At 59.2% G+C, this 13,943-nt stretch overlaps 1 protein-coding gene across 1 annotated transcript in view; it reads left to right on the top strand.

Annotated features, from left to right (window-relative positions):
* Positions 1–12,978, top strand: part of SH3RF3 (SH3 domain containing ring finger 3) — a 216,383-nt gene extending 203,405 nt beyond the window's left edge. Inside the window, exons 9-10 of the mRNA XM_036873870.1 lie at positions 4,949–5,280; positions 10,213–12,978. Coding sequence (XP_036729765.1) covers positions 4,949–5,280; positions 10,213–10,381 — 501 coding nt within the window. The 3' untranslated portion in view covers positions 10,382–12,978. The remainder of the gene's footprint in view (positions 1–4,948; positions 5,281–10,212) is intronic.
* The last annotated feature ends 965 nt before the right edge of the window (positions 12,979–13,943 follow it).

The following is a 13,943-nucleotide window of genomic DNA, read 5'->3' as shown; positions in this document are numbered from 1 at the left end:
TCATGTCATCTGCAAATAGTGACAGTTTTACCTCTTCCTTTCCAGTTTAGATGCCTTTTATTTACTTTTCTTACCTAATTGCTGTAGTTAGAACTTCCAATACTATGTTGAAGAACAGTGGCGAGAGTGGGCATCCTTGTCTTGTTTCTGATCTTAGAGGAAAAGCTTTCAGCTTTTCACCATTGAGTATAATTTAGCTGTGGGTTTCTCATATATGGCCTTAATTATGTTGAGGTATGTTCCTCTATATGTACTTTGTTGAGACTTTTTATCATGAATGTATGTTGAATTTTGTCAAATGCTTTTTCTGCTTTTATTGAGATGATCATATGATTTTTATCCTTTGTTTTGTTAATGTGGTGTATCACATTGTTGGATATACATATGTTAAACCATCCTAGCATCCCTGGAATGAATCCCACTTGACATGGTGTATGATCCTTACAATGTATTGTTGGATTCAGTTTGCTAATATTTTGTTGAGGATTTTGGCATCTATATTCATCAAGGATATTGGCCTATAGTTTTCTTTTTGTGTGTTTGTGGTGCCTTTGACTGGTTTTGGTATCAGGGAAATGCTGGCCTCATAAAATGAACTTGAGAGTTTCCTTCCTCTTTAGTTTTTTGGAATAATTTGAGAAGGACGGGTATAAGTCTTCTCTAAATCTTGGGTAGGATTCACCTGTGAAGCCATCTAGACCTGGACCTTTGTTTGGGGGAGGTTTTTTGATTACTGATTCAATTTTGTTACTGGTATTTGGTTTATTTAGATTTTTCTATTCATGATTCAGCCTTGGAAGATTGTATGTTTTCATTCCCTCTAGGTTGTCAACTTTGTTGGCGTATTATTGTTCATAGTAACAATTTGTTACTCCTTTGTATTTCTGTGGTGTTAGTTGTAATTTCTCCACCTAATCACCATAGGATAATGAGGAGATGACGGTGAGGACATGGCACTCATAGGCCATATTACAGGTTTACTTCGTTTTAATGAAATGAACTGACTCCCTGAAAAATTTAATGTCACATTTTATAAATCAAATTCTATTCTCTTTGATTTCCTTTAATTTCAGAGATAATTTTCCATAATTTTAATTGACTTTTAACTGGCAACAGTTCTTAATTTAAGCTTTAAATTTTGTTTCCTTTGGCCAAGTTTTTGCATTAATATTTTATGAAACAAGGCCTCTGGGGACAGACACTATCATTTTATTATTTGTAAAATGTTTTACAGTTTTTCTATAATGAATGAACGTCTCTTTTTTTCATATTAGATTTCCAGATGACTCTTTTAAAGTAGGATGTGACTTTATTTCAGGATGTGTGAGTGTGTGCCGGTGTGCTTGTTTCCCTAATGTCACCTGTAATCCCTTCTCTAACGTAATGACATTGTTTGTATGGGAGGCAGAGTGCAGACCCAGGTGCGTGTGTAGTGTGAGAGCTGGAGCTTCTCATGCCTGCAGGCCTGGCTCCCACCCATTCCTATGCCTGCCGTGCCTGGTGAGCTCCTACTCAAACGATGGCCCTTGCCACCCAAAGTGCAACTGGAGAGGGCAGCCTCGCCTGGGGGCCAGCTAGGCAGCCAGACACACGGGTCAGAATCTCCACCCCCGTGCACCCCAGCACTTCATAGCACGACTTTAAGCCCATGCCTGTCCCCTGGGCTGGGGCACTTAGTAGGTAGGGGACACAGTCTCCTTCTTTGATCACCTTCCCATGAAGCTGGGCCCTTCCCTGTGTCTTACCTGTCTGCCGTCTTCCAGAATCACTTATCTGGTTGCACAGGTGACCATCGGCTTCTAATTGATCACTTCCTTGGTTCTAGATCAGAACCATTTCAGACCTGCTGAATCAGAATCCTTGAGGGCAGAGCCCCACATCTACATTTTATCGAACTCCCTGGTTGGTTCTTTGTACAAGTTGGAGCCGAGAGCCCTGTGTTGGTCCCTGGGCTCTCCCAAGGCAAGGCAAGGGTTAACAGGAAGTGAAGTTGATTTTATTCATTTAACAAAAATGTAATGGCAGGGAATTCCCTGGCAGTCCAGTGGTTAGAACCCCACGATTCCCTGCCGACGGGCCCGGGTTTAATCCCTGGTCAGGGAGCCAAGATCCCATCAGCTGCATGGCCCTGCCAAAAACAAACAAGCAAAGATGTACTGGGAGCTAAAGATTTTGCAAACTTGTTTTTTTGCAAACATTTAAAAATGTCCAGACACACCATAAAAACAGCAACAGAATCATATTTTTGTGAGGACTTTAATAGTTTAAACCAGCTCTTGCACTGGTCTTAAACACTCAGTGAGCCAAACGCAAAGCCGGGGTTGGACCGGGGCTGCCCTGGGCTCCTGGCGTCCAGTGCGCAGCCGCCGCGGTGAGCTCTGTCAGGGGAGGGGCAGGCAGGGTGCGGGGTGGTCAGCTGCACAGGGAGCCGGGGCGTCGCAGGGAAAGGGCCGGTCCAGCTGGGTGGCTGGGGCCGTCATTCGTCTGGGGGAGCGAGGGCCCCTTTCTCTGGAGATGTGCCCTCCGCCCCCCGCAGGCGGTGGGGGGCCAGGGGGCATTGTGTTCCCACAGTTCAGATGTTTGGGGTCCCCCAGCAAGGCTGAAATGACTGAGCCTCGGTCATTCGGAGGGTCACTGGGGTGGAAAGTGACCCGTGCTCAGGGGAGGGGAATTAAGCCAGGTGCTGAGGCGGGGCTGTGAGGAAAGCGGTGGCCCCAAAAAGCAACAGGGCGCGATTCCCCGCGCCGCCTGGGCTTGCGAAGGCCCGGGGAAACCCCAGCAAACCCGTGCTCCTGTAGCGTAAGCTGTTGGCCCAGATCCCCCCCAGCGCGCGTCCTCCCTCTCCCGCCGCCCGCGAGGGGCCCATCGGCGGGTTCTCGGCTGCGCCCGCAGACCAGGGCGGCCCGGAGGGGCTGGACCGGCCCCCGAGCCTGCGCTCCGCTCCACGGGGCGTGTGGACGCGGACGTCTGGGGAGGGCGGCGTCCGCCGAGGTCAGTGGGAGGGTGACCGGTGGTGACTGACCACGGGGACCGACAGGAAATCCCCCCGCGTGTGGGCGCCCGGCTCCAAACCCGCAGCCGCCGGCCTCGCGCGCCCTCCGTTCCCGGGGCTCCTGCGGGTCCGCGAGGCAGGCGCTCGCTGATGGAACGTGCTCGTCAGGAGGAAGGACACCCGCAGGGCCCCCCGCTGGCGAGCCCATGCCCTCCATCGCGTCCGCTCGGCGGGCGCGTATCCGGTGCCCGCAGCGTTCTCAACCCGGGCTGGACACGGGGGCGCCGGGACGTCAGAGCCACGTCCCCTGCCCGCATGGTGTTCTGGGGGAGCCCTGGGACGAGGCGGGTCGGGTGATGGCCCCCCCTGTCGTGGACGGCACCACAGGGCCACTGGGAGCCCTGGGGACCCATCACGTGGCTCTTAGTTTTATTCACCTGTGTGCTTGCTTACACACACGTGCACACATACATACACGTCATACATACACATACATATGTATACACACACGCACGTGTACATGTACATGCACACATATATATACATGCACACACACGCACGTGCACACACATGCACACATACACCCATGCACACACTTGCACATACACATACACGCACACATATATACACACATACATACACATGCATACACACATACAGTTAAATCACTTTTAAGAGTTTTGGGCTTCAGGATCGCACTTGACCATTTGATACCCTGTGGCTTTTTCTCCTGAGACCCGGCAGTGTTTGGGTGTCTGGCTGCGGCGTGGCTCCCCTTCCAGAGGCCCCGAGGGCCAGGGACCACCAGCCCACCAGAGCCAGTGCCTATCCTGCTGGTCTCAGGTTAGGAGACTGTCATCCTGGGAGCCCCTTCCTCTGCGTGGTGGCCACAGGAGCCCGGCTGCTTGGAGGACGGGGACGCCTCTGAGCCAGCTGCATGGCGCCCCCTGGTGGCCAAATGGCCGAAGCTCTCCTAAGTGTGCCCCACACACATCTCTCTTGGATGTTGGAAGAGGGCTGCCCTGTGCCACGTTCCCCGCACACCTGCTCCCCTCCAGGCCAGGGCTCGCCCGTGCCACCCGTGGACAGCATGCAGGACATCAACTTCCATCCTCCCTATCAGTACCAGTGCTGGGAGTAGAGAAAACGTCAGATTTGTTCATACTAAAGTGTTATTGACTTACCTTGAGGATATGCACATCCCTAGTAAGTGCACTTTAAGGGGATCTCAGCACCACTAACTGTCCCCAGCTTGGGCGGGCAGAGGAGTCCCCATCCAGCCACCGTAGGGTCCCGCGGGCCCCGTGACCAGAGCAGACTCTGTGGTGGCCTCACCGACTCAGGAGCTCCGTGTCAGGCTCCGTGCGCTGCCTGTTTCACACCACACCCCGTGCCAGCTAATCCGCATCCAACGTCAGAAAAGTAAATCCCAGGAGGGTCATGGAACTGTCTAGATTCTAAGACGAGCACACTGCTCTGGAAGCATCTCTGCGTGTACACACTCCTCCTCCTCCACACCCCGCACTCACACGTGCACGCACACGCGCACACGCGCACCTCGGTTCCCCGTGTGGTGCAGACCACACAGTGCTGCCGGGGCCTCCAGATGAGGCTGTGTCTGTACACATGGGTTCTGTGAGCCTGGGGCGGGGGGCGGCTAACGTGGAATAACCGGCCCCCCAGCCCACCCCCAGGTGAAGTTTCCAGGCTGGAACGCGGTCCTGCGACGGCGGGGCTGCTGTCGGATCGGCGCCTCCAGGCCCGGCTCTGTGCTGGCACCTGTGCCACATCTGGGGAAGGAAAGAGTTGGGAAAGCTTTCCGTCTCCGCTGTTCTCCTCTGAGCATCTTTACGGGACCATGTTTAGAGTTTCCTGACAGGGTCCTACCCCCTCTCTGACAACAAGGGCCTCCGGGAGAACTAACCCACTTGGCCTCCATTCTGTGTGTCTCTCTAGAAAGACAAGAAGCCCGGGCTGCTGAAGCTACTGGCCGGCGCGTCCACCAGGAAGAAGTCGCGCTCCCCGCCGTCCACCTCTCCCACCCACGACCCCCAGGCAGCGGTGGACGCCTCACTCCAGGGCGCAGTGGGGCCCGAAGTGTCCTCACTGTCGGTCCACGGCAGGGCCGGGTCCTGCCCCGTTGAGGGCGAGATGCAGGGGGCCTTGGGGTTGGAGCCGCTGCACAGGAAGGCGGGCTCCTTGGATCTGAGCTTCCCGTCGCCCTCCCGGCAGGCCCCTCTCTCCATGGCCGCCGTCCGCCCCGAGCCCAAGCTGCTGCCCAGAGAGAGGTAAGGGTGGGCCTGCGTCCTCCCGGGCCTGGGTGTGGTGGTCTGTGAGGTCTGGAGCCACGTTGGGGAACAGGGACGATGCAGGTTTCTGGGGTTTCAACCCGCCAGGCGGCCCTCACTATCCCATCGGCTCAGATAAAACTGGAGCACATTTCACATTCTGAGTTCATCTGGGTCCTGAGTTTGTATTTACAAGGGATCCATCTGGAAATCTGGTGGAGCTGATGGTGTCCTGAGCCCGGAGAGTGAGCAATGGAGTGAGGGACCTGCATCCCCCTGCCCCAAAAGAACCCACAGTGACCCCGGGCTGAGTTCCCCGTAGGCCTGAGCGAGCCCCGCCCTGGGGCAGCTCTTGTTCCAGGCTCGGCCCACTCTGACACCTGGCCCCAAGCTGCCTTCAGGGTTACACCATGTGAAATGTCCGGTATTCGTGTTTTTTGCCAAAGACAACAATTTCTTAGAGTTCAGCACAGAGTCTGCCAGGTCAGGAAACTGAGTCCCCCGAGGCCTCGGGTGGAAGGGGCCAGAGGCTGGTGTCCTGCTTGTGGGCCAGCCCATTTGAGTCATGGGTCCTTAGAGAGCCTCAAAGAGGCCTGAGGGTGCTCAGGGGAGGAAATGCTTTCCTTTCTAAGTGCCCCTCCTCCTGGGAGAGCTGCCTAAACGGTAAAAAGGGGAGCGTCGCCTGAGCACACAGTCCTGGCATTCCTGGCAGATCCTTCCCCCCCTCGGCCACACTGACCGATGCCAGCCCTTCCGTGTGGCCTGAGACACACCACACACATCACACGCACACCCAACATGTACACCACACACACACACACCAAGTGCACTCCACACACCCCCTCCTCTCTCCCTCCACTCCCCAAGGGAGCCTCCGCCTTTGGGCGGCTCTCCCACATCAGAACCTTCTTTCTTCCACGGGACCAACCCAGCTGCCTGTGATTTCTGAATGGGGGTCCCGGCCCCTCCTCTGGGTCCCAAAGTTGGGGGCTCTGGGGAATGACAGGTCCCTAAACGTGTCAAAGCTGCTCTCGTGTCTCCCTTGGGCTTCTGCCTTCCCAGATCCTCAACTTCTAGGTTCCACAAAGGGCTTAAAGACCCTGTTGTAAAGAAATCATGGGAGTCTAGGATTAACTAGGAAGTTCAGGGAATTACTCCCATTAGCTGACTCTCCTGTCTAATTGGGGATGTTGTACCCGGGGCCCTGGGCGCCCTCCTGCCCCCAGCACCCTGCACAGCTCCTTAGTGACCACTACTGCCTAGCGCGGCCCTCACCCCGCACAGTCCTCATGACTCCCATGTACCGGCCCCCAGCAGGTTGGAGCTGAGGACGTGACAATGGCAACGTCACCTTCAGGCCGGGGCAGCTCCCGAAACACCTGGACTCGGGCCGGTGGGTCACACTGACCTCGCAGCTGTGACCAGAGTCCTGCACGGAGGGCGCACCCTCACTCACACCCCAGCCCCTGTTGAGGGGCCCGCCACGGGGGGCCGTGCGTGAAGGGCAGGCTGGGCTCAGTCCACGCCCCCAACATGCATCACAATCTTGCAGCAAGAGAAACACCTGCCACTTAACAGCCATTTCACCCAAACGAGTGTCTGCTTTTTGAGTCCCGGCCCCTACATACAACATGGGGATGATAGTGCCTGGTGGCCATAATGGTTACAAAACACCTAGATTAATACCTGGAACAGGATGAATGAGTAGTGAACGCCAAGGGCAACAACCACCGGAACAACGCACGGGATGACGTGTGAGACGACGCTGTGTGACATCACGTACACGACAGTGAGGCCGTGGGGAGGGCCGTGGTCCCCGCACCTCTGCACTGATTGACGGGCCTCCCCATGTGCTCACACGCCCAGTCCGTGTGTCCTCACCTCTCGCCGGCCTCTCAGCTGTTTGGCTCTGTTGGGATTTAGAAGTTTCTTGCTTTGATCTATTGTGGGTCATGGTAGGCTCCCAAAGACGTCTCTGCCCTGATCCCCAAACCAAGAATAAGGTGGCAGATGGACCGAGCAGCTGACCGTAAAGTGGAGAGGTCGTGCAGGCCCCGCGGTGGCCCGTGTGACCTCAGGAGTCCTCGCAGGTGGACGAGGAGCTCGGCCCGCCGTCTTGGCTTTGAGATGGAGGGAGAGGCCTCCACCGGAACGCCGCAGCCTCTGGGGGCTGGAGGAGGGGAGGGGACACGACCTGCCCCGGAGCCTCCATCCCTCAACTTTGCCCCGTGAGGCTGTGTCGAACATCGGACTTCCAGAACCCCCAGATGAGACGTGTACGTCGTCAGGCGCTGTTCATGGGAATCCGTCAGAGCCGCCACAGGGACCCGAGGCGTGTGTAGACCTTAGAGTTTGGTGTCCAGGGAGTATTCTTACCATTTTCAAGGTCCTGTAGGGACACCACTGTGATGACCACAGCCCCCGATCCCAGACCTCTTGTCCTCACGGGGACCGACACGGGTGCTCTGAAGGGCCCCTCCTGTGACACGGAGGACGTGCCCAACCCCACAAGCAAAGCGACTGCATCTGCAGCGGTCGGATTCCCTTCGAATTCTGCACCTTTGGTTCCTGAGTCTGATGTCTACAGCGTGGCTGTGGGGGACGCAGCCGCTCCGGACAGTCTCTGACGTGTGACGCCAGGATCATGCCACTGTTCGCTTGGCCCTTTGGGGCCGCTGAGCGTCAGTTTCTTTCAGCGTCTTGGAAGGATCTGGACAGAAAACTGAATGCTGGTCTTGTAGACGTTCAGCCCACATCATCCATCCGGGCTCATTAAATCACGGGATTGCTCAGAAGCACCAAATTAATTTTTTTCTAGCAAATTACACTTTTAAAGTTGATTGTTTCACATCTGGCAGTTGAGGCAAAAGCTAAAACTTACGTTGGGAGCGTGAGGAATGATCTCGACGCGTTCTTTCCTGGGGAGTTGAGGGAAGGGGGCGGGTGTTCGGAGGAGGAGGATGGGCAGGAAGCCTGGGGGGGCCACGGTGCTGGTCCTGGCAGTCATGCAGCCTGGGCGCCGGGGTGTGGGAGCTGCAGTCTGCGTGTGCTGGCTAATCTCACAGGCGTTGCTGTGTCCCAGCTATCTGCAGGGATGCGGGGCTGGGAGGGCAGGAGCTGTTGTCCCCTTCCTCGCCTCGTCCACACCCTGAAAGGGACCGCGGTGGCAACTGGCCTGGCCTGCATGCTGCAGGCACCTGGGGAGGCCGGGCCGGCCTCGCGACCCGCTTCCTCTCTGCCCCCTGCTTCCACCGCCTGGAGTGGGCTGGGCCCGTGAGCTCCTAGGGCCGGGCCGGGTCTTCTGCACGTGAGCGTCTTCCCCAGTCCCCCGCACCATCCCCAGCTGGACGGGCCAGCCCCAGGCTGTGCGCAGGTGGTTGGAGGGGGATGAAGTCGGCCTCATTCGGCACCTCGGTCCTCAGGCGTCCGTGGGCAGATGCCGAGAGCCCCCGTTCCCTGGTCCCCGTCCCCCAGAATCCCGTCAGGTAGGGCCAGGGTCCCTGTCTGTGGCCTCACTTCAAGAAGAGCTGACCTGGGACCTGCTGTATAGCATCCCGGTTTCTCCACGTCCAGGAAATAGCAGGTCAGAGGCTCTGCATACGGAACCCCTTGAGGGCCCTAGGGACCCCCAGCTGCCAGACACGGATGGCCTCCGTCAGGGGCCGTTGGTCTGGCTGTGGCTGACAGGGAAGCCCGGCCCAGGGGACAGGGTCAGGCCAGGCGCTGCCAGGGAGGAGGGACAGGAGAGCCTGGAGTTCGGAGAGCGTGGGGTGGTGGCCGGAGGGAAGGGGGAGCACGGTCTGCATCTCTGGCCCAGGGAGGCCGCCTGGGCCTTTGGGGACTTGGAGGAGGACCCGGGCCCTGAGGGCGGGGCTGGGAGCAGGCAGCCGAGGACGGAGGGCGCCCGTGAGCTGCTCTCCCCGACCCGGCCCACAGGCGCTCCTGCTCTGCCAGTGCCCACGGCAGGGGTGCTGGCCAGACTGGGCCCAGGAGCAGGGGACGGGGTCAGCTGTGCGTGAGCTCCTGGCCACTGCTCCTGCAACTCTCCCAGCAGCCCTACCCTTCGACCCACCCGCCCTGAGGACCTGGGGGCGCAGTGTGGGGCTGAGGTCGGTCATGTGCGGAGGGAGAGGTGGGCGGTGCCCGGGGGTGGCAGGGACCGGCCGGCCTGGTCCATGACTGGGAAGGGCCGGTGCACTGGCAGGGGCAGGCGATGGGAGCACAGAGCCTCTTCCCAGCTTGCCTCTAGTCCGAGCGACGGGGTTCCAGCGGAGGAGGGTGGTGTGGATGGTGGGCTGGAGGCGGAGGGAGAGGAGCGTGCCTGGCGCCCGGCAGGCCCATGGGGAAGCCTTTGCTGACCCCTCCCCTCCCCTCCCCCGGCACCCAGCCCGCGGGGTCCGTGGTGCCTACGAGCTGGGGTTCGCAGGCAGCGAGAACAGGCGGCCCTGCCGGCCACGAGACCACCCACAGTGAGGATCTGCGCACGGAGCCCCCAGCTCACCTGACCAGCCCTGACCCCCGTAAGGGTGGTGGGCTCGGGGCCGGCGGGACAGCAGGACACACGAGCCCTGTGGGGTCCCCGGCTGGAGGGAGGTACAGGCAGCTCTGCCGGGCTGGGCGGCAGCGAGGGACGCGGCCCGGCCGGTCTGCCCTCGCCCTCGGGCGTCTTAGAGCAAGGCTGGTCCCCAGAGCCTCCTCCTCCCCTGAGGCTTTCTGGGCAGGTGTGGGGTGCAGGCCTTTGTCTCAGACCGCGGGAGCTGTCGAGGCCCAGGGGTCTGTTCCTGGTCGGAGCTCAGGCGCCCGGCAGGCAGAGGCACAGCGGAGACTCACATCTGCAGGTAGATCTTATGGCACGTTGGTCTGAAAACAGGGACGGAGCCCCGGAGCCCCGGAGGCGGCGGGCGGCTCACCCCTGCGTATCTGTTTCCCCAGGTACCGCGTGGTGGTCTCATACCCGCCCCAGAGCGAGGCGGAGATCGAGCTGAAGGAAGGGGACGTGGTCTTCGTGCACAAGAAGCGTGAGGACGGCTGGTACAAGGGGACCCTGCAGAGGAACGGCCGCACCGGCCTCTTCCCCGGCAGCTTCGTGGAGAGCTTCTGAGGCTGTGCCTGCCGCCCCCCAGGGACGGAGGTGCAGGGACCCCAGGGGAGCGGCCGCCCGAGGCCCCGGGTCCTTCTGGGGACCTGGCGGGGACGCCCGCACGCGCAGGACCCGGGGGCGAGGAGGTCACGGCTTCCACCCGCCCCGCGTCCTCCGACGGGGAGCAGACGCGCCGGGGCGGTTGGCTGCCGGGGTGCCCCTCTGCCGTCTGCGGGCGGGGCCGGTGGGGGGTAGGGCCCCGCGCGTTTGGAGAGTGTCCTTTGGGCGGCTCCGGGTTTCACGTGGGTCCTGATTGCTCCTCGTCTCCGGCTATACCTCAGGCACCTCCACCTGGACCCTCAGCACGGTGCCCTGGCCCGGGGTCGTCAACTGCCCCGTCCGGGCAAGGTCAGCACGTGGCTCCCGCGGGGCGAGGTGGCAGCGGTGCCTCGTGCTTTGCCACCACTGTCCCCTCTCCCTCGTGCTTCTTTCTTACATCTTTTTACTGCAAAGCTGTTAGACTTTCTAAATGTCTAACAGGTCGTTCACTGCCTATTTTTCATACATCTGGTGCTGCCTTTTTGTAAAACTAGTCAGGACTTGGTTGAGCTTGAAAGAAAAAATCTCTGGGGAGACACCAAAGGGGCAGAACTTTTACAGGCACCATGTGAACCTGGAGAGCCAGGTCTTCACAGCCTCGGTGCTCGTGGGGCCAGAGGGGCCTGGGCATTGGAGGGAGTTAGGAAAAGCCCGTGTCTTTCCACCCTTCCAGAGCCCCTGCCGCATCTGGAGATGTTCTGACGAGAGGTGGCAGTAAAGGAACGGGAGGGTGGGCCCCGGGTCAGGAGGCAGAACTTCCCTTCTGCGCTGTAGAGGGGACACCACAGCCAGCACTTCCACTGTCCAAACGTGCGGTTTTTACCACCGTTCAGATCGACTGCCTTGTGACGGTTTCTCCTTTTTTTCTTTAAATAAATAACTGCTCTGCTCTCAGTGCACACCTTGGTCTCGAGAGCAGAGCCACGAGGATAACGAGGGCTTTGAGGCGTCATGCAGACTTGCAGGTCCAGGGAGCTGGGCGGGGAAGGGCAGCTCTGATCCTGGGACCTTCCCCGTCGGGGGTCCACGAAGGGCACCCACGAGTCCACCTTCCCCCAAGCCCCGACGGGAGGAGCCCGTGAGAGAGACACCTTAGGAATACTTTCCTATCAGTTCCCAAACCCTCTCTCTCTTCACAAAGCCACTCAGGGTTAAATCAGGCTGAACACACTAGCCTTTGGGATGTCTCTGCAACAAAATCCAGAAGCCCACTCCCCGGCCTGCCACGAGGCCGTGGCAGGAACGCTGTTGTCAGAGTTCCTGTGTTGGGGTGTGACCTGGCTACTTGTTGATGCCAGGTGGCTCCACGCTGGCGGGTCGCCCCCAGGGAAAGCGCTCTTCCTCTCTCCAGGACATGATAGATTGACAGAGTTGAGAAATTTGTTCCGAATCAAAGGAAAAAAAATCCGGTTTAAATGCAGGGAGTCCCACGCACCGAGTTTATGACAGCCGGAAGGTGCGCGTTTGTCACTGGTTGCCAAATTAGTTGCCTTCTGTGCACAGAAATGCTGTGCGTGTCTACAATTATGTCATCACCAAAAACATGCGTGGATTAACATGCTGAGTGAGACACGTGTTCTCCAGTGAAACCAGAGCCGACTTCGTCCCCAGATGATAGGAACATCTTCTTTCTAAACGTAGGCAGTTACCAAGCAACAGCACAGACCGCTCCCGGCACCACCCACGTGATGCTGAGAGGCTGGCGCCTGGTGGAGGGGGCATGCCCCCCTGCAGGTGTCTTAGCAAAGTTGTCGCCAGCCTATCCTGCGCAGAGTCAGGGCTGGGCGCTGGGGCCTCCCCGGGGCCACCAACGTCGGGGCCTCCTCGCCGGCCAGGCTCCGGGGAGCATGGACACGCACGACCACCCCCCTGCTTTGGGCTGTTTTCAAACCCTTGGTCAGAAAATCAGCCCTCGTGACCAGTGAACCACAGACAGGGCAGGAGCAGAAGCAGACCCTTCTGCCAGGGGCTGTCCTGCCCGGAAGGGTCCCCTCGTCCTGGCCACTAAGATGAACCAGCCCTTCGCCTGACACCCTCAGACTCCCCAGGTCCAGACCTCACGCACCGTGGTCGTGACGTGGCCTTTGGGGCCAAGGCGACATGCTCTGAGGAGCAGGGTAGAGTCCTCAGCCACATGCACTTGACATCAGAGGACACGGAGGTGACAGGGCCATCGGGCCATCAGAGGGCCACGGGAACAGAGTCAGGAGATGGCAGCCTCACAGTGAATGCCGGGCTCTGGTGGGAAATCGTTGGCACTTTGCACAGTCACACACATGCACCCCTTGCTTCTGTTAGACACAGACGTCAGTGTGTGATTCTGGAGGGACGGACTGATGACAAACCATGATGCCTGTGTTTCCAAGTCTTTAAATAAAACTGAACGTGGAGAGGCCTGGTGTCTGGATCGGGGAGCAGTCAGGTGGGGCGGGGCTGGGCAGGAGAATCGGCAGGTGTCCCCCACGTCCCCTCTGCCAGCCTGTGGGCGCACAGCCCTGCCACCCCCAGGAGCTTCCGAGTGGGCCACCCGGGGTCTGTGTCAGGGTGGAGGGCCGCTGAGGGGACCGGGGGCGCCAGACAGCCACTCCCGGCACAGGCTGGGATTCTGCTGCTGGGGAGGAAGAACTGAGCCTGGCCAGTGGGGCTTGGGCGGCTTCTAGGACCCCCGCAGGCTCTTGCTTGCCTGGAAAAGCAGAGTGACTTTCTGTAGGTGATGCCCCTTCCTTGCTTGTGGGAAGCCTTCATGTCAGTAGTCATTCAAGTCCTGTCGGCCAGGAGTGCCTGGAATCGGCCTCCCAGACCAGCACACTCACTACCCCGCCTGTGTGTCTGGCCTCGGGTGCCTGGGCCACAGGGACCTGTCCTCTGGAACCCACCCGCAGGAGGGGCGTCAGGAGGCTGCCGACCTCCAAAGGGGGGGGCGTGGGGGCCTGTCTCCAGTGGCCAGACAGAGGGCTGCACACGGCCCAAGACCTGTCAGGGTGTTTCCTGGAGGAGACCCCGCTGCCCTCCTGGCCGGGCCTCCCACCCAGAGCCTTTGACCGTCACATCACTGGAGCTGGAGGGGAGCTCAGCCAGGAGCTACTTCCCTCTTCTATGTGAACGAACACAGTGAACTAGCGGAAGACTGGTAACACCGCCTGCAGGGTGCGGAGGGGAGGACAGCCCGTGCTGCAGTGATGAAGGCTTCACGCACTCCCCAGCAAGCTGGGCCAGAGACACGTCGCCAGGTGGGCCGTTGATGAAGAGGCCAGATCTCATGCTCAGTGCACCCCCAAGACCAGTGCCCAAGGCTGGGCACTGAGCCAGGCCCTCCGTGGAAACAGTGCGTCGGGCCTGAGGGCCGGGGGCGGCAGCGCTGTCATGACCCGCAGGCCGCCTGGCAAGTCTGACCACAGGGACGGACACGGCAACCCCCTGCCCCTGGGCCTGGAGCCACGTCCGAATCCAGGCTGGTCAGGGCAGCTGGACACTCACCTGTGAA

The sequence above is a fragment of the Balaenoptera musculus genome, chromosome 13, assembly GCF_009873245.2.
Source record: "Balaenoptera musculus isolate JJ_BM4_2016_0621 chromosome 13, mBalMus1.pri.v3, whole genome shotgun sequence".
NCBI lineage: Eukaryota > Metazoa > Chordata > Mammalia > Artiodactyla > Balaenopteridae > Balaenoptera > Balaenoptera musculus.
This window is presented reverse-complemented; position numbering and strand designations above follow the sequence as displayed.